Below are 24,644 nucleotides of genomic sequence, written 5' to 3' on the forward strand. Positions count from 1 at the left end.
TAAGGGGCTTCCTTTGAGTTCCAATGATTTGTTATTTCAATATTAGAGTGTTATTAAAATTGGACGAGGCGAAATTTGTTGGTTCAGATTGTATAATAATAAAGCAGCAGACGTTTGAATAAACATACCAATAGGGCACAACCACTGCTGTGATACGAACGAAGCGTTTCAATCAGCTGTTGAGAGTTCATTCCGCCGTCCTCCTACTGGAATGGCATCAATGATCATGCGCAACAAACGCGCGAGAACATTCACTTTAGACTTCCTTTTGTTGGTGAATTATCCCCTCCACTTTCAGAAACACCGTGTCCATTCGGACCGAGGCTTGATTTCGATCCACCAGTCAGTTTCGCGTTACAATCGGCTCCGAGCGGTTCAGAGAAGTCATTCTGTTACTCTTGTTACCCAATCCGTGGATGTGATTTCGCTATACGTTGGACCAGTTTAAAAGTTGACTTGTGTTGTTCACAGTGTTTGCGGTAAGAAAGGCTCTCGATCCGGCAGGATACACCATACCCCTTTCGAGCATCGATTTTTCAGAGAACGCGGGATGATTTCTCTAGTTAGTTTATCTAAAGCAAACGATTAAAATCTCACTTTCTTCTTCCGATACTGGTGTAATTGGGGTTTCAGTGTTTCTTTAATTGACACCATAAATGGTATCGGGTCAAAATTTGTTCTAGTGTTGGAAAAGAAAAAACAACAAGCATGGTTCAATTCGTCGAGTGATATTGGAAACATATTTTTTTACGTAAATCCTTTCAATCCTAGGTCAACCACAATCTCGTAACTATGTTGTTTTAGTGCAGGAAGTGTCAATAGTGAAGCTGTGCAGATCACGGTAGACCCGCACCTTTGGAATACATCGCTTCCATGCGTACTCCCGGTAGCTCCGGAAATCAACTAGCCCGGTGAGGTGTTAGCATTGGTCTAGTTTCCGTCCGCGGAAACGCTCTTTCGCTCGCCGTTGGTTTGATGTCAGCGCCGTGAACGTCATACTGCTACCATCAGTTGCCCGGACGTGGCACTCGAAGTGGTGCGTCAGAAGCATTCTGGGGAAGAGTGTTCGTGTGCACTGTGCTGCTCGTAGGGCCACGGTCCATTTCCACCGTTCCGGATTAGTGTGACCTCGTCCGGAAGCGGAAAGCGGTGCAAAAAAGAAATCTGAAAAAAAGAAATATGATGTGCCAAGAATCAAAAGCCGTAGTGAATAATTTACACAAATCGAGAAAAGTATGGATAAAAGCTCTGTTCATTATACTTGTCGTGAATGCGCATGTGCATGTTGTGACATCGCAACAGCAGCAGCAGCAGCAGCAGCACCAGCATCAGCAGCAGCAGCAGCAGCAACAACATCAACAGCAGCTTTTACCGACAAACCTACCATCACCGCAAAAACGAGGTAAACACTTATTTTTCCTCACTCGACGCACGTTCCCGTGGCCAAACACTGCCAAACTCCTTCCCGCGAGGTGGTAAACCGAGTGTGTGTGTTTGCTCTGGTCGGCTCGATGTGTGAGGAAATGAGCTCACACACACACATGTGCGATACATAAAAACAGACACACAGAGCGAGGCTGGAAGGCGCAAAAAAGGGAGTCGAGCGAATTTTCCAGGACACCCTTTCGGTTCAACTGGCAAGCGGCTGGCTATAGCGCGATGGTTTGACATACATTTTGAACATTCGCTATCAACACGGTCGTTTGATGTGTTCGCTGCGTTCGGATTCTTTTGTTGTTTATTAAGCTTCACATTATGTTTTTATTTGTATATTTTTTTAAATAATTTGGACAGTACTTCTGTTTCATCATACGAGTATGTTCCCGTGCTGTGTTCTGCAACAAAATGTTGAAGTTCAAGTTGACCCGACTGTTTTGTATGAAAAACTAATTTTCCCAACCATCCCCTACTATCATAGCTTTATGCTGGAAGCAGTAGCAATAATGAACGCAGAAGGCCGATATCGTTATAGTGGAGCTTCAGGCAATTTTTTCTTCATCCTTGGCCATAGCTGAAACGTGTGATGCCTGGATTGTTTTTCCCCCAGTCAGCAAATAACGGCTCCCTGTTTCGGCCAATGAAGGAGAGTTTGATTTGAACTGGTAAGGAAAAAACAACTTATCTGAACCGCGTGCTTGAACTGCATCGAGTGTTATGAATGTGAATGAACCTTCCCCCTGAGGAAGGCGAACCCTAATGGGAAAGATATTTTTTCCCCGTCTGGCACGTCGAAGACTTCGGTCCCTTTTGGGTGGCTCCTCGTATGCAAATCGAAGAGCCGTCAAGGGAAAACTTGTAGCCGTCCGCTCACAGCAGTGGTTTTTGTGGGAAAGGTACTTTAAGCTCCATGCAGCAAGGAGCGGCCAGTTGATTGGTGCAACTTCGGACTCGGTAGACATGCCCGGTGGTTGTTGGTGTTCTCAATTCACCTACCTTTGGCCATTCCTTTGCACATACCGATGGAAACTTTCTTTTAAACAGATGGCAACAAGTTAGTGTGTCGTTCGTCAAAATGAAGAGTTTAATTTCTTACGGTTTCTTTTTTCTAATATTGCCTACAAACAAAATCTGTCGTTTAAACTGTTTATTGTGTGGATACAAAACTATTGTCCAGTGTTTCCAGACAATCCGCCGAACGACAATGAGCATTAGTGCTGTGTCCTTTCCTAAAATCATTTATTGCCGCTATTTCACTTTCTTTCGATGCCTTTCTGCGATTCCCCGCAGGGACACCCCTTGGCGCTGGATCGGATTAATCTTTTTGAAAGCTTTTGGAATTGTTATGATTATGCGAAAATTGCCATACCATTTTTCTCGCCACGCGCTATCTATGACACGGGTATTTAAGGAGTTCTTTTATCACTGCCGAGGCGCCACCAGCGCGGGGATGGATCGTAGATTTATTTTTTCCTTCTTGTTATTTTTGCTTTCCCTTCTGGCGGCAGTGGCGCAGGATGTTGCGGAAGAGTGGGAGGAAAAATAGGGAAGAGAATATCCCATAACAAAGCACCCATCATTACCGAAATGTCCGTGGCATATCGGGGGCATAATTTGGTGAAATCTCTCGGTCATCTATTTCCGGTGGTGTCAGTGTTGTGGCCAAACGGTTGTGGGAAAAAAGGGGACGCGAAGAAAAAACCGGGAGACCATAAGCATCCAGCGGAGTCCGCAGATGACAAATAACCATAAAATAATGCGGAGTGTCACGTAGAAAAAGAAGAAACATCGTGAAAGTGATAATCATAAAACAAAGCCACGCGTAAATCACAATTTGTGGAATTGGCAATTCCTTTAGGATAGCAAGCGAGTTTTACTTGAAGAAGAAGATGCTAGGAATATGATGCTCAATATTACAGACAATTTTCTAAGAGATTCTCAGTAATATGTCGCATTATGTAGGGGGACTTTAATCCTGGAATGAATCAATGGAATACGTTTTGAAACAAAGCTTGAATCTGGAAAACATTTTGTCATATAAATTATTTAAGATTAACCATTTGGCAGTTACCAACAAACTGATCACAAAAAGTTTGCATGAACGAAATAATGTCCTCTTTAAAACATCCTGCCTATACCGTTGTTGGTTAAATCCTTCGACATAACAACGTTCAAGATCGTACCCTCGTCAACACTAAATTCAATTAAAGCTCCTGGTGAATCCCAAACTACCATGTCCGTTAGTCCATGTTAGGATCTCCAACGTAAAGGCTGCATCAGATTTTGGCCATTTCTGATTGGCTGTCGTGTAACGGTGCTTCCTTCGATTTTTTCTCAACTGTGTCCAACTTTTCCCGGGACGAGCTACGCTGGCAATTTTCAGTTCATTGGGGCTGCTGTTATTTTGAAGTCGAAGGTCGCTGAAAGAACAAAAAATCGATTTCGTTGTTCGATGTGGTGGATCGAAATTGGAGTCAACGCTGGTTACGCACGCTTTGCTGGGAGTTTGAAACCCGCACTGGAGCTGCCGCTGGGTTGGGCAACCGATTGAGTTGACTGAAAATGGACACTAAGATAGAGAAAACCCATGAGCCCACTGGCTTGCTGGTATTGGATAAATGGTTGATTCGAAATATTTCACTTATTCATGAGATGAGCTCTTTGCCCATCTAAATGAAAAAATATGCCGTTGAAATTGAGATTCGTAGAATTTGTATTGTGATTCGGGACAAAACTATCAAACTTCAAAACAAAAATGTTGTATTATGGTCAAATACAAATGCTGTATTTATCTGAACAAAGAATGAAGCATACATAGTGTTGCTGAACTGGTTTTGAACAAACCTCAGAAAAAAAAGGTAGTAGCAAATATGTGAAAAGACGCGTTTAAAAATACCATATGAAAGGCACTCGTTACACTGGATCCATATGCTAGGTGTCGTGTTGATAATTTATGGAAAATGTTGGTGAAAAAATCAAGAAATCTCCTTCCCCCTCAGGCAATAACAGATGTTCGTAAGTAGCTGAAGTGTGTCGACGCAACTTTTTTCTTTTCCCCCAAGCGAACGTAAGAGGGGACAAGTTAAAAGCAGCTAGCTACAAAGCAAAGCACTGTTTTCCTTCATCGAAAGCACCTTAACGTATGATAAGCGTATGCTAATTTTATTCATCTTAAGCACTGCCGAAATATCTCACTCCACATGCATTGCCACTGAGGCTGTCGAGAGGATTCGTACGGTTTCGTTCTTATACATCATCGCCATCAACATGATGATCGTAGCGCACTGCAGTGCATACTAAATTCCAAAGACGTGCCCGGCTGTGCCGAGCAAAAGAAATAAAACTGTATGCTGCCGCGGAAACACGCAACAAAGGATGTTAAAATTTTTCTTTAATGTAAGATCATTTTTCTTTCGGCAAAATTCCACTGCTTTGGTACTGTATGGTGAAATTCTTTCAGAGGGGATTTTTATCCTTTGCTCGAGCAGCAGAAAATGTCGAGCAATGCACATTTTTGGTAAGTTTTTACTGATAAATCACATTTGAAATTTTGAATGACGCACTTGCTTGTTCTGCTCCTTAAGTTCACCTTATAAAATAGCGAGTAATAACAAATATGAGGGTGTGCGACAGCCCTAACCCTTTACGACAATAGAAAAGGACTTACTTAAAACAATGTGTTATGTGCAATAAAATTAGCTTAACGAATGATTAAAATAATATTGTTGTTTGTTAAACTACTTTTTCCGAGACAATAGGACCTGTTCCGAGGTGAGACAACTACATCGGCGTTATGATATGCATTGCCAGCTACCGTCTATATGAAATACCGGTTACATGAATAAGAGAGAGCATTCGTTGGCCGTGCACACCGGATTTCTATCTTTTGAAAGTTGTGCTAACCACTGTATGCATGGAAAAGAGAGCTGAACGGTCTTTTTCGTGAAGGGTCACTTTGATACCACCACTTCGTGATTTGCGTTGTTTATTGCATGCAAATATCTTTAGATTACTCCGTCACTCTCAAACCTGTGATGGAGTTAGAGCTCGAACTCATCATCATTAACATCATCAGCTATGAGATGACTATATTAAGAAAAAGCAATTACAATGGTTGAGATGATTCTTTCCACAGCTTGGAATTTTAAGCATCATACAATACATGCAGTAACATACTCTAAACGTGTCAAGAAAAGAGCTTTAGCGATGCATATTTTTTAAGCTCTTCTAGGTGTTAAGGGTGAAAAATTGTTAATATTTCGATGCCTTGTTTAATTTTGCTATTAATTGTACTCCAATAATAATCCTAATAGCCAATACTTTTCAGTATTTGTTAAATATCAAGTAGTTGACCGAAACGAGATTGTTTGCAAAATTCTATTTAAAATCCTGGTATACCTCAAAACATCGTAGCGAAATACTACATGATTTCATACCGAAATTGTTTTGCCCCTCATTTTCTGTAAAGTTTTGATGTAAAGTCATAAAATTCGCAACGGTGCATCTTGCCTCACTGATAGATCCCCATAACAGGTCACACGATTCTCCAACCAGGTCATTGCAAACATCATTGGAACATAGGCGGTGCTAACAGGCATAGACGGCATTTACTAGCGGCAGCAAATAGCAGATCAAAAGATCCGAGATGATCCGATCCGTAACAAACAAGCTCTCAGCGTTACAGTTACGCAGTCTTTATTGATGCTTTCTGTCTACATCAAGGTTAAATCTTATTGGACTGACGGGAACAACATCATTGTACTTATTCCATAACAAGAAAATTGATCTAAAGTAGATAATTTGAATTTCAATGCCTACTGCTTATGACAAAAGTAAAAAGTTATTGCATTACTAGAGCAGATAGAATCATTTTAAAAAGGGTGGCACGTAAATGAGATCTGATTGAATTTAATTTAATGTGTCAACATACATTGAATAATTCATAATTCACATCACGAATCCTTTTAACCAAGTATCGGTAATACTAAACTAGTGTATCAACCTCTGCTATTCAGTGATAGTTGATACAATCTTTCTTATAAATCCCTTATAAATACTAAATTCCAAAACATTTAAGCAATATTAAAATAATAACAATGGAATATTTTATAAATGTGTTAATTTTGTATTTGTATCGGTATGAAAATTCTCTTATTTAGTCTTATTTAAATTGTAAATAATGTATTCATAGGTGATGTTCAAATTTCCAAGCAAACCAAAATAAACAAGTACATGGAGGTAATCCGAAGTGCCCACAACATTCAACGATGGTTCCTTCAACACAATTTCACAAAGCACTCAAACAAAACCGGACGAGTCGCTTACCTTTATTGCACTAAATTTTCCCAGTGGGGAAAATTTTCGCGCTACGCAGGCACGTGACAATTTCGTTGGTGTTGGGCAAAACCGGCAGACCGTGCTGGGAAAATACATCGGGTGTTCTACGGTCGATTTGTTAACCCATTCTGCATCCTGCCTATGGTTGTTTTAGAGGCTATAAGTGCCTATGGGAGAAAAAGTTCTGAGAAAGGATGACTTAAAAATGATAAAAATGTAAAATTTAATATGAGCACCATGTTATGCGCAGAATGCAGCAATAGCATTTCTGTTCACAATGTGTTTATGTACTTTATATAAAATGTTAGTGATACTGATTGTTGTTGTGATTGCAGGAAATAAAAAATAGAATTATTTCATGACAGTACAGCCATCTTGATTGGATGTAATGTTTTGCTTTTATATGGCCTAGATACAAAATAGTCATATTAAGTTACCTCTCCATCACCGTTAAGATTATCGCGAAAAAGTCATAATAAAAACACTTGCAGCACCAGAACTAGGTCATGGGCTTTGACGGTTTACGAAATGAACTACACTGAAACGTTGTTTTTTTGCATAACCAACAAAAAGATGTACAAAAATGGCAGTTCATGAAGTCACCAAAAGGATTTGCGTACGAAAGAAAACAACAAACACCAATGTTCAGTACGCCAAAGAACCATCATGGAACATCTTTATGTTCGCGAACAGCTGCACATGTAATCCGGTCTCACAAAAAAACAACCAGCAAGTCGCTGTAGCCGTGCATTCTGACTAATGGAAGGTACATGAGAAATAAGGTTTTTTTTCTCTCGTGCTCGTGAAACCCCAGACGGCTTTTGTGCGACCTGCCACAAGAACGCCTTGCAGCTGATGGTGATGCACTTTCAAAGTGTACCTACCATGGAGTGGATATGCTGAGTGGACCACCAAGTCCATTGTGCGTCCCTGTGGTAGCGCAACTACTTGCGGTTGAATGAATGAAAATAATTACCGCGAGCATAGCGCTTGCTTGGAAAAGTAATCTAGAGTACCGTGCTGCCAGGACCAAGCGTTACGATTTGTCCTCGCATCGTTGCAAACCTTGGATAGTATGACCACTCACCTTTGAAAGTTGTGTTTGTTTGTAAGATTCCTTTTTTTCATTTTCCTAATTTATTTTATCCATGAAATCATAACAGAAAAAGAGTTGTGCACGCTCCGGTGAAGTGTGAACAAGAAGATTTGTTTCTTTCACTGTTATTGTCTTCATATGCTCTGTTTCTGTTCAATTATGTTTTCTAGATCCGGTTTTCCTAGGATCGAAACCACCATAGGAAAATTATGAAAATGTAGAAATTGTTTTGTTTTCATTGTGCAGCCGGTTTGAGATCTATTTTAACATGTTTATAATATTTCAGTATTTTGTTTAAAAAGTCAATCACATACCTTTATCACCAATTGAAAACAAAATGGTTTGATGTAAGGTATTCAAAATTTCAATATGTCTCTAAATACATCACAGATTAAAATAAAAGCGCAAATGTATTCCACTTATTACCCTACGGTTACAGGCAGCATACTTGGGGCGATCATGAAATCGTCGTTTTAAAAGCCGCTAAAATAAGCGACCGCTAAAATGTAGCTGTCGCTGCTCGAATTAGTATAATGAGGCTGTTTTCTGTCGAGCAGGCGCTTTGTGCGAAGCGGTCGCTCGAAGCAAAGCGACACGTAGTAGGCGATTTTTGTTGTCATATATTCAATGTTTAAAATCACTAGGGTTTGGAGCGCGTCATTTCGAGTCAAAATAAATACCGATTTGTTTGTGGCTTTAGTTCTGTGCTAGTGCATAAACCTGGACGTTTTTGTTGACTCGAATGCTTATGAAAATTGTGTGGTGAGGTGCATCAGAAATATTAACAGTGCAGTGATGTTGGTGGTGATGATAGTTGGTGTGTTTGGTGGCAAAACTTCTTCCTCTATCTGGATGATTTTTTGCTTTTATTTTGATCGCAATTCTGGGCATGATGAATGTTAATTGGTACTGTTCCATTGAGAGAACTGTACACTAAGTTAAGTTCGCAGAAAGAAACACCTTATTGAAGGAAAATAACGCAAAGTATGGCATGCATGTATCGTTGGTCTGTGAAACACGAAGTCCAAAACAGCCTTTTCCGAGTTTACATACGACGTTTTTTTTTATAAACTAGCAGAATTTTACGAACTAAACTCCCAAAATATGGTGCATATCCCCCAGCTTCGACGACTAATAGTGAAAAAAACAGGGCCATAGTACTGTTATTGTTGGTGAAATGTACTCCTGACGATGCAATGTAATTAGTGCAAAATCGTAAGCCGTAGGTCCTTCAGACTCGCCCGGAAAAAAGATGCGCCATTAGCAACCAGGCGAGCCCACTCTTCAGCAAACAGGCTGCAGCATCCTTTATTACCTTCGTGTCCTACATCGGTACTCCATTTTGCCATGCGCTTGACTGCTGTAACTTCTTTGGAGATGAGTCAAGCCTTAACAGATGGCGTCCTCCTTGACCAGCAGGTTAATCTAACAGTGAACTAGATGACGGCTACTTAATAGTACACCGACCTGGTAGAAGCCGTTGGATTTGCGCCGGAGTCCTCATGGACAGCAAGGTCGACGCAATCGCAGTTCCACTAGAGGCGTTGAAGGCGTTGAAGGCGTTACCATTATTCATGGAATCCACGATAGGGAACCACGTTAGGACTCAGTTAGGGTCAATGGAGCGAGTTGCTATCGAGTGTTCAAGCCGATCGGACGTGTTTTGCCGGAGCTCTGCAACGAAGCAACTAAGAAAGTGCCGGAGAGGGGGAAAAAAAAAAAAAAAAAACTGTGCCTATTGTGTATTGTAAGGCAAACCGATTGCCCGCCTCGTGCGAAACGCATCGAAAGAACGGAAAGGCACGAGAAAGAAGGAAGGAAGGGTTCCGAGAATGCCCGTGCACTGAGGTGCTACGGACCGTTACACGGGCCAGACGGAGCGTGGCCTTCATAGAACAGACTCTGTGTTGGGGAAAACAAAAAACAAAACAAAACGGAACCAAAAAACAAAACTGTGACAAAAAAATTCAGTGCGCGCGTGTGTGCACCATCCGCCGCTGGTTTATTTTGCTTGTGGCAGTAGGGTTATGGCTTGCAACTGAAAGAGGAAGGGGTTGACCCCGAAAAAAAAAAAAAAAAGCTGACCATCCCCCCCTCCCACCAACTGGCAACGCGAATATGAACATCGATATCGGGGCAGAGACGCACGGCCCTTGAAAATATTAAGGAAGAGGATCTAAACTTGGAAATTGTGAAACAACGCCTGCTGGCTGAAGAAAATAAACGTTTGGATCGTCAGAACGGTATGGATGAGGTGAAACCTATGGCGGGATCGATCTAGGATCGCTCAGTTCGTGGAAATGAATCGTCTTGCGCATCTCTACGATGAACTCATCGAAGCCGGCCCACCCATCACGGAGGAGGAGCTCCTGAGGATTGCAGCGAGCCTGAACCAGACGGCATTCCAAACGCCGCCGTCACCGCAGCAGCAGTTCGTGCCTTTCCGGGCGTCTACCGAAGGGTGCTTCAGGGCTGCCTTGATCGTGGAGTCTTCCCCGACATCTGGAAGCACCAGCGACTGGTCCTACTCTCGAAGCCAGGAAAGCCACCGGGCCGGCCATCATCTTACCGCCCACTATGCATGCTCGACACTGTCGGCAAAGTGCTCGAGCGCATAATCCTCGATCGCCTCAACGCCCACCTGGAGGAAGATCCAGAAGGTCCGCGACTCTCTCCCCGTCAGTTCGGGTTCCGAAAGGGGAGGTCGACGATGCAGGCGATCGAGGAGGTGGTGGCCCGCGGCAGGGAAGCAATGGCCTTCGGTCGAACCAACGCGAGAGACCGAAGATGCTGCATGGTCGTAACGCTCGATGTCCGCAACGCGTTTAATTCCGCGAGCTGGACAGAGATCGGGGCCGCTCTCAGGGAAAAAAGAACACCGGAGTTCCTGATGCAGATCTTGCGAAGCTATTTTGAGGGGCGTGTTCTGCACTACTCTACGGAAGCTGGTACCTCGTCGCGCAACATCACCGCGGGCGTTCCGCAGGGGTCTATCTTAGGGCCCACCTTGTGGAACGTCATGTACGACGGGGTGCTGGACGTCGAGCTTCCCGAGGGTGCAAGCATCGTTGGATTTGCGGACGACCTCGTACTTACGGTGGCAGGGCGAACTCCAGAGGAGGCGGCGGAAGGGGCGAGTGCTGCTATCATCGCGGTCCAGCAATGGCTCGATCGCCACTCATTGTCCTTAGCTCTGGACAAAACCGAGATTGTAATGGTCAGCAGCCTCCGCAGGGGACACCCGTCAATCCCGGTACGAGTCGGTGACACCATCATCCGGTCGCAGCGGAGCATTCGATATCTGGGCGTGAGGCTCGAAGATCACCTGTCATGGACTCCTCACGTGAAGAGTGTGACGGAGAAAGCGATGAAGGTGACGAGGGCCTTGTCACACCTTCTGAGGAACCATGGCGGCCCGTCCAGTATCCGAAGGAAGACCCTTGCCAATGTCGCAACCTCAACGTTGCGGTACGCGGGACCAGCGTGGAGCGGCGCACTGCGAGTGCAGAGTAATCGCCGGCTCCTTAAGCGCGTCGACCGGGCCTCAGCCAAAATGGTCTGCAGCAGTTTCCGGACGGTCCGGTACGAGGTCGGGAACGTAGTGGCGGGCATGCCGCCAGTATGCTTGCTGCTCGACGAAGACGCTCGGTGCCACCGGATAAGAATGCAGACGGGAAGGCCGACGAGGGAGTCCCGGGGGAAGCAGCGAGCGATCACATATTCGGAGTGGCAGTCCGAGTGGGACGATCTCGCTGCCCGGCCCCTCGCTAGTCGTTTCGTACGTTGGGCCCACCGGGTGCTACCAGCAGTCGAGCCTTGGGCGGCCCGGAAGCATGGATGGGTGAACTTCCATCTGACGCAGGTTATCACGGGACACGGATTTTTCCGTGAATATCTGTTTGTCAAGGGGTTCACCCAGTCCCCGGACTGCCCCAACTGCCCAGGAACGGTCGAGTCAGCGGAGCACGCCGTGTTCCACTGCCCGCGATTCGACAACGTTCGGGGCCGCCTCCTGCGAGGACATGGAATGGAGCCAGCAACACCGGATAACCTACAACTCTACATGCTCCACAGCGCCGACTCGTGGAGCCGTGTCGTGACCGCTGCCAGCGAGATTACGCGCCAGCTTCAAAGCGACTGGCGAGCGGAGCAGCACCGGCGCTCCACGGCAGCAGCGGAGGCGACCAGAGCGCAGGCGGCCGAGGCGGCCGCTCGGCGAGCGCGAAACCAAGCTCGGAGACGGCGCCCTGAGCTCACTCGTAGACTTGCTGCGTTGACACCTGCGGCGAGATCGGAGTGGTCTAGGGTGCTGCGCAACATCCAGCTGCGCATCCGGCGGTTACGCAACAGGACGACGAGACGAGCGAACCACGAGATACTGGAGAGGAGGAACGAAGCTCTGCTCCGGGAGCACGAAGCAGTTACGGAGGAGGAGCTTCTCGCTGCCCGGAGGGACCTCACCGCCGCCGATGCAGCGCTGCAGGAGGCAAGACGACTGCAGCGTCGGCGCCGAAGATGAGGCTTTGGTTTTGGATTGTCCACAGAATGTAGCGAGGAAAAACCGCCACATTAGGCTGCGATGAAGGAGGAAAGAAACTCAGCTAGTAGGGCCGTGGCCGGCACGATGCTCGCCCCACCAAACTTTGCCGCTAAGGAGTGCGTTTGGTGGGGCAATTACACGAGCTTCATAGGGATTAGCACGTTTATTATAATTTTGTGATATCTAAAAAATAATAATAATAGTATTGTAAGGAAATAAACGGTGCGAACCCTACGCAAAAAAAAGGGTCAATGGAGCTGCTACAGATGCTACAGCAAAACTGGCCCAAGAGACAAATTTATAAGGCCTGCATGGTATTTTTTTGGATGCCTGTCGACTTCACTGGGTTAGCATGGAATTGCTACCTCGATGTTTGACGGCTCGGAGGTACAGTTCCGATGAAGGGTGCCAAAATCATCTCCTCTAGTACCGAAGATACTAAAGTAGTGCATGTTGGCGCAATGGACTTTAATGGGAAAGAATAATCACGGAAGACTCTTTCTGGGTAAAGGGCGTCAGAGTTAAGGCGGCGTAAAGTGACACCAATGGGGGTGCCCATGGCGCAGCGGTAGCGCGAGGAAACACCACACCACAGGTGTGGGATCGAATCTCGAGTCTGGCACCCTCCGGTATTACGAACGGCTGACCACCGATCTATAATATACCGTCTTTCGGTCACACAAACTCTCTTCGGAGAGAGGCCTTGTCCTACTAGGGGATGTCGTGCCACATAAAAAAAAAGTGACACCAAGATTAAAAAAGGAGCATGTCCCTGTTTTACTCATACTTCGTGGCAGTAAGTGAAAACGGGGCAGCGTAAGTCAACAGTAAATTTGGAAGAAGCCAGATAAGACGGAGACGGATTCTCGACAAGAAACAAATTAAGCCACCGAAAAAATGTTTAATGGACAAATAAAACGATGGGCTCGGAATGGCACTTGATTGCCAAAGCCACGAACTTTAAATAGCAAAATATTATGGGAACGTGTCTTTTCGTCAGATTCGTTTCTGTAGTTTTGTCGATGATTAAAATATCAGGCCCAATTTTTTTTTTTCATTTTAGTATTCAAAATTATTTTGAAATATTACTAAACTTCTTCAAAACATTAGTACAAGCGAATTATTAAAAAAAAAAATGTTATGTTTTAGAATCCATTGACTTTATTCTTTTTTGTGTAACAAATTTTTTTTTTTATTCAATTCCGTGAAAAATGCACCTTACGATGAGATTTGTAACGAGAGATTTGACGAAAATGAGCATTTTCACATTTAGCGGCATGTCTTGAGCTTCCGCTAGCGAAACGACCGCTAAATTTGCAATTTTAGCATTGCCGATAGCTTTAGCGACCGCTAACTCAACTGCTCGACACATTTTCCATACAATTGATTGAGCGAAGCGACCAAACGAAGCGATCGAGTTAGCGGTCGCTTATTGAAGCGGAGTTTCGACTGCGCATGCGCATCTAATGAACAAATGAGCACCCTTAGCGACTGAAATGAACAAATGAGCACCTTTAGCGACCGCTAAAACGAAACGACGATTTCATGATAACCCCTACTATGTTGAAGAATGCTCAGTAATGTTAAAGTATAATTATTTTTCGTAAAATGCTCAATTGGAATCTCGTCTCGTTCCCAAAATTTACCTCAAACATACTAATTGGTACATTTTTAATTAGATTCGTGTTTAAATTTGATAACCATATTCTCAGCCCCTAGCACAACTAATAATATTGTTGATGTTCCAATATTTATTGGGTTCTTTTAAGTAAATTATTCTTTATATTTCCTGTTTTGAAATGTTTCAACAGCCAAACGACATAAGCAAATTAGAAGAACTTTTTTATTGAAAATGTATACCAGTATAAAAGTATGGTATAGTTTGTAAAATGTAAAAAATCAGTTAGAAATTGCAAAAAGTTAAATTTTATATTGAAACACATGAGAAAGGTTTTTAAACATGTTTTGTTGAAGTCAACTATCGTAAGGCTGTTTTCCTGCTTTCTCGGGAGCAAAGTAAGACAAACATCAACTTGAAAAGTAATCAAACCATAAACTCAAGAAAAGCCGTTGCCATACCACCACATAGCTTTTTGTTTGTTTTACTTTGCAATCCAGTTAAGCAGAATGGGAAAGGAATCTTTTGCTGATTAGTTCGATAGAAATTTAATTAGCTTCTCTTTCACGGTTTGCACAAGATTCCCGGCTACATTCCAGAAGGGCTTCTGTACACGCTACCGGTATGTACGGTTTCCGTTTTTCACATTTCCCGAGTTCATGATTTCTAATCTACCCGGAAGCAAAGGGTGGTTAGCGAGCCGTGAAACAGCCTGGTTTTTGGACTTGAAGCTCGGTTCCTATCTGCTGTGCCAACTGCGGCACCAGGGAATGATTATAGAATCAGTGCAAAGCAAAACACCGAAATACTTTGGCCGTGCTTAGAAATACTCTACCAAAGCCATTGATTAACGCTATGTTAAGCAGTTCGGCTACCGATGGCTAAAAAAAATGTCCCGGGTGAAGCACTAACTTCTTTTGACTTGCTAACTTCATTAGCTTGCTTTCTTACCGTAATGCTACTATCCAGCAAAGTGAGGTACTAAATACAAAGCTTTTCTTCACTCGAAGCTCTTGTAGGCACGGCAGAATACACTTGCATAACCAATGAGTTGGCAAGGCACCAGCTGAGCTGTTCTAATAATTTGACATTTCGACTATCGATGATTCCGAGCAAAATCAGTGTGTTGTTTTATTTAAGGGCATGACTTTGTCAAATAGCGAATTGAAATCAACAGTGTCATAGCTACTTTTTCATGCTATTTACAATATTGAATTTAATATAGTTGTTAAACAGCTCTGCAAACTTTAAATAACAATTGTAGGTTTCTTTTTTTGTAGTTTTTTTCCTGTTTCTTTTAATATTTGTTTGGAATAAAGTTAAATAAAACTTTATTGCCTCAAATATAGATCATATCGCTTTATGCGATTAATTAAAAAATTGAACATTTTAAAAGTGCTCGTAAAGTATACTTCTGAATCAAATAGATTATAAGTGGAAACGGAACTCGAAGTGAGAGTTACCAAGCGCGAGGCCGAAGTCATGCCGGGGGACCATAGAACATGTTAGAAATTGTGAGGAAATATCGCTACTCAAATCGTGGTAAACGTCGCTTTTAATTAAAAAAAAATTACTTCCCATTATAAAAGATTTTTTCCAATTGGGACTCGAACACCGAACCTCTGGCACAAGACCAAGCTGAATGTACCATAGAATACAAACAAAACGAATCTTGGTAGCATTAATGTTTCTCGTCCTAAAATATTACTTTTTAATTGATTATAATTGAATTGAATAACTTGAAAATTAAAGACTTCTTTTGATGTAATTCTGTTTTATTTTGCGTCGTAACTCTTCAGAACAATTTTTAAACAAGCATTTTTTATTCCCAGGGTTGAGTTGTGGCAGTTTGTTCAGAAAAATCTTTCGTAAAATTCAAACTTTATGCTGAAGTTTTTTCCCTTTTTATGAAATATGCCTCGCTGCCAAATTTATTAGTCCCCGAAGAAAATGCTACGACCATGAGTTTGCTAACGGCAAAAGCAGCGTAGAATTGAAGTTAATTTCTTAGTAAAACAGAAAAAAAAGCACCGCAAAAATACGCAGCATACGCTTTAGCTACAACCCATGGTATCGAGTTGGGTAACAAATCATAGCTACTCGAGCCACACCATATCGAAGAGGTCGGTAATGTGGAACGGCTCAATCCGGTCGTGAAGCACCATGCGCCCCCATTGGGTTGTAGGCGAGTTTTCTCAGCACAAATACTGAACGTCCCACGTGCATTTCCTTGCTCAAAACGCAAATGGATGCAAGTTCCTTTCAGTTTGGTACATTGTATCGCCTACAAACTTGCCTTCCACCAGAACCAAATATAAAAATGCCCTGAATTCAACGTACATTTCGGGAGTTTGGGTATGATTTATACTTTTTGTTATTATTAATACGTTCGTGAAAAAGACGAAACTTAATTTGCGCTGGTAATTAAATTTATATGAAACACAGCAGGGGCATGAATGGACCAAGCCGTGCACGCTCTACACTTCAACCGTGTTCGGTTTGGTCCTTCGATACAGCTTGGGGCGAATGTGAACGGCAAAATCCCTAATGAAATATGGTTTTCCGGTTGTGGAACCTGTTTCTCATCGGATATTCATTGCCAGCAGCAGTAAAGCTACCGAAACGAGCCTTAAAGCAAGTGCGACATTTTGTCGCAAAACAAACAAGGAATAATTTCATCGTTCAGCAAAAGTGACTAATGGCTGAAACTTTAGCCAAAGTACATACTACAGCGACACGTTTTGTGTGAATCTTTTATTTCATTTTTTAATTTGAGATCAAGACTAAACATTGTCAAACAATTCTAGTCCGTCCCAAATGCAATAAGTGCACTTTCATGGTTGGGAGCTCATTTCGAAATCCTGTCTCGCACACGAAGGGTGATACTTAACTTGAATGTTTTTATCTGTTGGTTATAGTGTTGTGAATACATAAACTGATGAAAAGTGATGAGCAGAAAATGGGTAAAGTGACCCCTCTTTTTGTTTAAGTCGCATGATCCACGCCAATGAAAGAATCGTTGAGATTCGTGAAAGATCCTTGAAAAATTCATGAAGATTCATTAAGGGTTCAAGATTCATACACGTTTGAAGATTGAAAACCAAAAAGATTCATGAATGCATCAGAATGAATCTTAGGTGTAAGATTCATATGAATGAATTTCGTCAAAAGGTTTATAAGGCACAATACTAGTTGGCTATATGACAAATTGATATCGTTTACACTTCTTTCTCAAACTGTATTGCAATTGTTGTAAAAAATTTAACCACCAATAATATTGAACAAGAAAAATAGATTGAACATGAAATTAACCTATTCTGGTGTTAAACGATGTATTTGTAAAAACTCTATATGTTTAGTACCCTAAAATAGATCAAATATACGAACAATAATTATCAAAAGCTTTAGTAATAGATTATTCCAGTGATACAGCACCGTCTGTCACTGCTACTTGAGTTTCAATCAAGTTACAGAAAAAGATTACAATTGCGAACATCATGAATATTATTAGCTTGTTAGGTTTTTATTTGTTGTTCAAATAATTTTCTTTTATCGTTACGAAATAAACTGTTTTATTTTAGTGTAACAGGATTAATTGTTCTTTCTTATAATGGTGTGGCAGTGTAATTTGAGTTCTTAAAGTGTTTATAACTTTTAGCTAATTAACTTTCTTTTAGCAAATAAACTAGCTTGAAGCCCCGCAATGCTCGGAGTGGGAAAACATTAATGCTGGTAATATTTGTTTGTTGGTTTGTCTCCTATGATACATTCCGCCTGCCTACTTACATATCACTAACTGTGATTTTGTCCAATGCTTGTCGCTTAGGAATAGTGTACATGGAAGTTTTCCGGGGCTGGTGTTCGAATCTAGTGTCGGAGAAACATTTTTGACGGGTATATTTTTCTTTAGTGTTTTTAAATTGTAATTCTTGCAGTTTGAGCATATTTTGAAATGCAGTATTCAATTTATCATAATCACTTTTATATTAAATACTAAGTGTTTCTTGTTGACTTATGTGTATCTTCAATTTCCTGTGGACTTTTACGAATGGTGTACTGGTCTAGGTGCTTCATTTAGTTTCAAAGTTTTGATGTTCGAACCACAATTAGAAAAAAACTTTTGTTATGTAAACAATTTACATAAGAACCGATATTTCCTCACAACTTTCTGCTTGTGCTATGGTTGCTCGGTAAGACAACAGATTCGATCTTGGCAAACCTAGGTTCGAGTTCCGTTGCCATTTAGAGTCTATATGAAACAGCATGCTTCACGTGCACTTTAAAATAGCAGAGGTTTTTGCCTCATCTCAACACCGTACTTAGCAACTGAGAATTATAAAAAGAAGTTATGAAGCACCTTGATCCAATAATTAATAGTATGGTGATTCTCATAAGCCACGCAAAATTTTTATTTTCTAAGATTTCGTGAATCTTTTATTTTCGTTTTAGGAGAAGTCTTTTTTTTTCAAAAAACAGTACCAAAAAAGAATTTACTCCAAATGTATCAGTACAGTTGCGAGGATTACTCGAGAAAACCATTTTTGACACAATTCTAAAACGAAAGATAGGATTCGACGATGGACAAAACCTCCCAACATTCTATCTGTGTGCCGTTTTCCCTCATGATGAAATCGATTTCTCGCTAATGGTTGCTTGCGATTGTTATTCATGTCAACCGAACCCCATGGCACCATCCATTTGCTAGCAAAGCGACACATTTTCGTCAAAACATATCCTCCATCCATGCCATGCCAGTACCCGGTCTACGATTTTTGTGGTGCAGAACTTTGGTTTTTTTATTTTTAGTTTCTACCAATAAAACTGAGAAATAAAAAAAATAAACCTTAACTCTGTTGTCTATATATAGATTTTATTTGGGTTAGTCAAATAGCCAATCAACGCAAGTATTTGTTTTTATTGCTTTCCGTTGGCATTATTTCAAGTGAGGGAAAGCATATGGCGTACATATGTCTGACAGATCGTTTCCAATAGTCCACAAAAGGTAGCTTTATTGTACTATAGTCTAATTGGAGATTGCTATATTGGTAAAGAAGAACAAAAGAATGATATTTTTTACTGGACCGGCAATAAATCGTTGTACAACTGTCCGTTTTGTATAATGCTCTTATGATCATCATTTATCAAAATACACTGTTTCAATTTTTAATACATTAAATTGTAAACTGTTAAGATAGAACTTACGGATGAAATCGGACTCAGTTTATTTACCAGTAGGAACAGATTTGAAGCTTTCGTCGAAACATTTATATTTGCTACTTTGAACAAGTGAATGTTAAATTCTACAAATAAGTCTTTGTCAGCTACAATTAAATGAAACATTTACGAGCTCCTAATTACCAACAATCAGACGCTTAAACTGTCAATTTTTATTATCACAGTACACTTTTCAACGTTTTTGAGTTTACACAGTTTACGCTTTTCATTCGATTAGCATATTTTTACACGGAATGGTGAGACTGTTCAATATGTTTGATTTCCGAAACTTTCTACTACCCTTCGCTTTTCACTCTGTGGAATTGTTCGGGTTGTACACAAGTGCGCCCGGGTGCGTTGCCCTTAATTGGCACTGGCACGAATTAGCCCAATTGAGTTGCATTCCACATTTTTCATTCTGTTTTATTTTTATACTGATTCGATTTTTTGAATCGTTCGCATAAAATGCCAATTTTAATCCCGCCTCCATACAACACCGACCGGTTGTTTGCGGAAATGGAATTAATTTTCGACAATTTTTCATGCAATAATTTATTTACAGCCAATTGGAATGGAAATGTATCGCTCACGTAAGGGGAACTTGTTTATCGTGTTGTGTTCTTAATTGTTTTTATTGACAGGTTTGGATGAAATGTTCTTTCCTAACCAAGCAAGATTTTAACTCTACACTGAATTTATTTTCCTGAAAAATCCGCTATCGAATCGTGGACTAATGAGCTGTTTTTCTCCTCTTTTCCCACAGCCGGTAACACAGCCAACGATGGGGCAAAGGATCACTGCAACAAAACCGTCGATATCTTCGAGGATATTTCGTCGCCCGAGGTGACCAACCTAAATCGAAACCGACCATTAACCTGTTGGTACCGGTTTCGAAGCATCCGTGGAGCACCCCGGGATTGGGTGTTGCGATTGAATTTCAAAAAGTTCAAAGTTGGGTCGCTGCTCAACGCAACGCACTGTGAGGGTGGCTATTTGCAGGTGAGATTACTAACTGTCCATAAATTTAGTATGCCCAACTTTTTTGTTTTTGCTTCGTGCCAAACGTTGTAGTGTTGGAATCGACATAAATTACGTCGGTGACTGTCTGCGGGGCGTTAGGTCAAACACTACAAATTGAGTTTTTAGAGGTTGAGTTTCTTATTGTTTTATTTTATTCGAGAGACCAAGATTTGTTTATTACTCTCAGTACGTGTAAAAATGTGTCTCAGTGATTTATACCGTGATGTGTCCATCTGTTGACAAAAGCAATAAAAAATACTACCACCTTCGAGCATTCGTTACCGATGCAACCAGCAGCGGAATGCCACAGAAAATAAAACTCGTACGAATCCTGTCCGCTCGGAGCGACGATTTGGCATTCGTTCCAGGAAATGAATTTTCATGCAATGGATTGTACATTATTTATTCGTCGGAGCAACTTGTCACGTACGCCAGCGGCAGCATCCGATTTACTCTGTCCATTCCAACTTGCACCGTTCGCTTTCAGGCGGATATGCCAATCGAACTCGATGGAATTCGGTGCCAAAAGTTCCGTCCCTTCAGTAGCATTTCGTTGGGATTTCTTCCTCACATCGAACCATAGAGGAGTTGAGCGGATCAACGTCCGCGATCCAAACGACGTCGATGGTGGGAGCTTGTTGTACGTGCGATGTAATCTCAGTTCCGGTGCAGTGGAAACGGTGCCGGCGCCTGGTTCCTAGTTTCTTGGCTGAATGTGGCAGTTGGAAAAATGTTCTCTTCAGCTGCTGACGAACACTGAAACGCACTCGGGTCGAAGTTTCGACCGAAATGGGTTTTGAATGAACGTTGATAGAGTTCCTCACAGGATATTTTATTTCACAGTAAGTTGAGTGTCCGCTGAGCAAATTTATACATCGGTATCGGAATATTTGAGATTTCATTCACGGAATAGCAATAAAATGTTCTCATCGCTTTCTGCTAGTAACTATCTCGGTTTCGTTTAGTTTATTGGTTGTGTATAAAATAAATGTAAAGTTTGTGAGTGTACTTTCATTTTTTCTCGCGAATAATGTGTCTCTCTGTGATAGACACATTGGTTGTGGTTTTGTGATAATGGTTATTTTTACTCTAAACTATCAATAAAAAAAACTCTTTGTTGCCCTCCACGTGTTATAACAGAACATTTTTTCTTAAAAATATCATTCAAAAATAGGCAACGAGAAAAGTCATATGTGGTACAAACAATACAAAATGTTACTATATTTTATTTGGTTGATTAGCGTTTTAGCGGGAACATAAACATTTTAAAAACTGTGTGAAATGGGAGCATCATGAACATTTTAAAAACTGTGTGGAAATGGGATCATCGCACCCACGAGTGGTGCGTCGATGTGCGCAAACAACTCCGGCGAGAAGGATTCCGATTGACCCGGTCATCGCATTTTGCCGCAGCATTCGTCGCTAGCTCGTTTGCATTTTGTTCGCACCATCGTGCAATGAACACCATCTGCAAGAGCACAATTCACGACATCGCAGACGACAGCGACGACGACGACGACGATGGCGGCGATGACGATAGCTACGACGAACTGCGGATAATCCGCTTAATGAGATGAAATTATTTCATAAATTATGAACAATCCCTCGGTAGCACCAAATGGTGCCCTGATTTCCAATTTCGGTTCGTTAGCGCAATGATATTTCTTCTTTGCTGCCCGGAAAATCAGCCAACCAAAACGATCTTAGAAAACTTCAGCACGAGCTGTTTGGTCGTAGCAAGAACAGATACCTGATACGAAGGTGTTTTTAAGCGAACAAACTACGACAAGTTGCGTGACATTTAAATTGATTATGAGTTGATCCATTGCAGAAGGCGAATAGTTCCAATCATGGTAATAAATCACGAATAGCAGTTTTACAAAGATGTTAAAAAATATCTCGTATTTGCTGCATTTGTTACATCCTTTTTTGATTAAATAAAATGAAGATTGCTCTATATCATATTGTCAACTTTTTTAACATTCAAGCTCACAATTGAAATCGAGCTAATAAAAACTGTTAATGTTAAGAACATCCATTATGATGATTAGTTAAAGTGCACGTTTCTTTTACATATAAAAGATCTTATGATATGATTTAATCGGTTTTGCATAATGACGTTCCATTTGAATTCGTTTTAAACCACATCTCGTTTTGCAATCAGATTAGAACGATAGGCAATAGTTTTGTGTGTGAAATGTATGTATCTGCTAACCATTCGTTAAATTATGTTATTGGATTATTTTCTCTCTGCCTTTCGTTACAGATAGTCGATGGCAATGCCAAAACCGACGTGTCAAACCGGCGCGAACCGGGTCAATTTTGCGGCGAGTCCGAGCAACCGCAAACGTTCATCAGTGAAACAAGTGCCGTCAAAATAGTCTTTCACACCGATAACTTTACCGACCAGGTAGGATACTCGCGATTATTTATTTGTGCATGCATTCACGAGCGTAGCATCGGTTGATGGGTTTTTTTCTCTCTCTGCACTGCAATCATATATCGATTATCCTATTTTTCCCGTCTTCCTGATCCCTACGGCTGAATGCTTTTAAAATAGTATCATTTACCGAAGTGGGTATAATTTTCAGCATAGTCAGAAGCTCCTTGATATAACTCTTAACATTGACATCCGGGCCAATCATTTGAAAATCCTTATCGTAATTTTGCAAAGCTGGATAATACTGCAATAAGACAGGAGCTTTTTGAAGCAGGATTTTCCAACGATGAGGAACAAGTTTCTCCACTCTAAGCACTTGTAAATAATAAATAAACCACTATCCTTCGGGAAATGTCAGAGTGCAAGAGATCCCAGTGCAAGCGCAGTGTTCAGTACGAATGGTTATTGGATGGTTGAAGAAGGAGAAAGTAAACTAGATACGGCCACGAATTAGCTTCCGGGTTGGCGAGAATTCGGGCTTTGAAAATATGTCTGCAAATCCCTACCAGCGTTGGCCATCCCTTTAGCGTACTGTCCGATTCTGCTGATTGGTCCAAAAAAAAATACTTCCATCGTAGTGATCGGGGATTGTAAAACTTTTTGGATGCAAAAGGATAAAAAAATCCCACCGTATCCAAAACCTCTGGAGATGCCGGCGACAAGTTGAACGTTGCAGTTTCCTGCATGGTTTCTCCGAGGTACCGTGTAAATGCAACCAGCGTCTCAACGAAATAAGAAGCGATAAATAAGGCTCAAACAAGTTGCAGGCACTTGAACTTTGGTTGTACACAGTTTCTCGAGCATCGGTCGCCTTAGCACCGGAATTCTCTGCCGGAAGGGCGACCAAAACGTTAATGTATCGTTATCTCGTTTGCTTCTGTTGCTTCCGGGTGTGCTGATAGGAACATCATTCCGGGCCAATGCGAAAGGCGAACTTAACACTTCCGATCAGGGCAGAAAAATAGACTGGGAAAGGAAAGAGAAAATTAAATTGCATTGCTGCGGCATACTTACAATCTGCCTGAAATATAAATTTTTCAATCCTTCCCTTGGCTCTATCGTCTTTTCGGGGACATCTCTAGCAATGCTAATGCCAATGGTTTCATATAGGTGTCAAAGATGTTGGGATAAGCTCCATAATATACGATTCCATTTTTCATCAGGTTCCATGTACCCCATTGAAAGACAGGTCGCAAAGTTTAACCACAAAGAACCTTGTTTCACAACGTTTGCAAAAGCATTTCAGACATATTGTAAAAGTTTCTTCCTGAGTTGGTACTTTTGTTTAAGTTTTAAGCCATGTTTCTGAAATGCTGTTCGAACTGTTTTTACTCACATTAGTATGGCAACGAGCAATCGTCATGTGAGCTTAATAGTAAAAAGTTTCTGTAGAATGATTTCAAACAAAACTAATTTGTTGAAGCTAGTTTTCATTTCTGTCGCCATCTCATAGCGCATTGAAATCGTGGCCAGGACTCTTCATACGAGGCAACCGAATGTGTTTGCACGCCTTAGAATCTTGTTTTCATATTTGTAATAAATCTTCTTCTCTTTCTTTTTGGCGTAACGACTATCTTTGGTCATGCCTGCCCGTTAAGGACTCACGAGACTTTTTCCCTTTGTGTACGTGGATAGTCAGTCCTCTCGTACAGGGTCCGGTCTCGGTTGGGATTCGAACTCACACCGTCAAGGTGGTGAGTCCCGGCGCTCATGGGTCGATTTTCTAACCAGCGCATCCATTCAGCTGTCCCGGACCTCCAATGTAATAAATATAAAGTTTAATTGTTGAGATATTCCCTAATTGTTGAGATATTACGCGCTTACCTAGGAAATTAAAATGAACCATTGTGATGTTTGGAATGCGATTAAATACTTGTAAATACTTGTTAATGCCAAAATTTAAACAACTTTATAGAAAATGTAGCAGAAGTATTTGAATTTA

The 24,644-nt window shown here is 41.6% G+C and overlaps 1 protein-coding gene across 1 annotated transcript in view; it reads left to right on the forward strand.

Annotated features, from left to right (window-relative positions):
* The first annotated feature begins 412 nt into the window (after positions 1–412).
* LOC131258649 (uncharacterized) overlaps positions 413–24,644 on the forward strand; it is a 28,928-nt gene continuing 4,696 nt past the window's right edge. The window contains exons 1-4 of the mRNA XM_058260004.1: positions 413–479; positions 805–1,402; positions 20,006–20,241; positions 22,529–22,672. Of these exons, the coding sequence (XP_058115987.1) occupies positions 1,180–1,402; positions 20,006–20,241; positions 22,529–22,672 (603 nt within the window). The 5' untranslated portion in view covers positions 413–479; positions 805–1,179. The remainder of the gene's footprint in view (positions 480–804; positions 1,403–20,005; positions 20,242–22,528; positions 22,673–24,644) is intronic.

This window comes from Anopheles coustani, chromosome 3 (genome assembly GCF_943734705.1).
Source record: "Anopheles coustani chromosome 3, idAnoCousDA_361_x.2, whole genome shotgun sequence".
NCBI classification, from domain to species: domain Eukaryota; kingdom Metazoa; phylum Arthropoda; class Insecta; order Diptera; family Culicidae; genus Anopheles; species Anopheles coustani.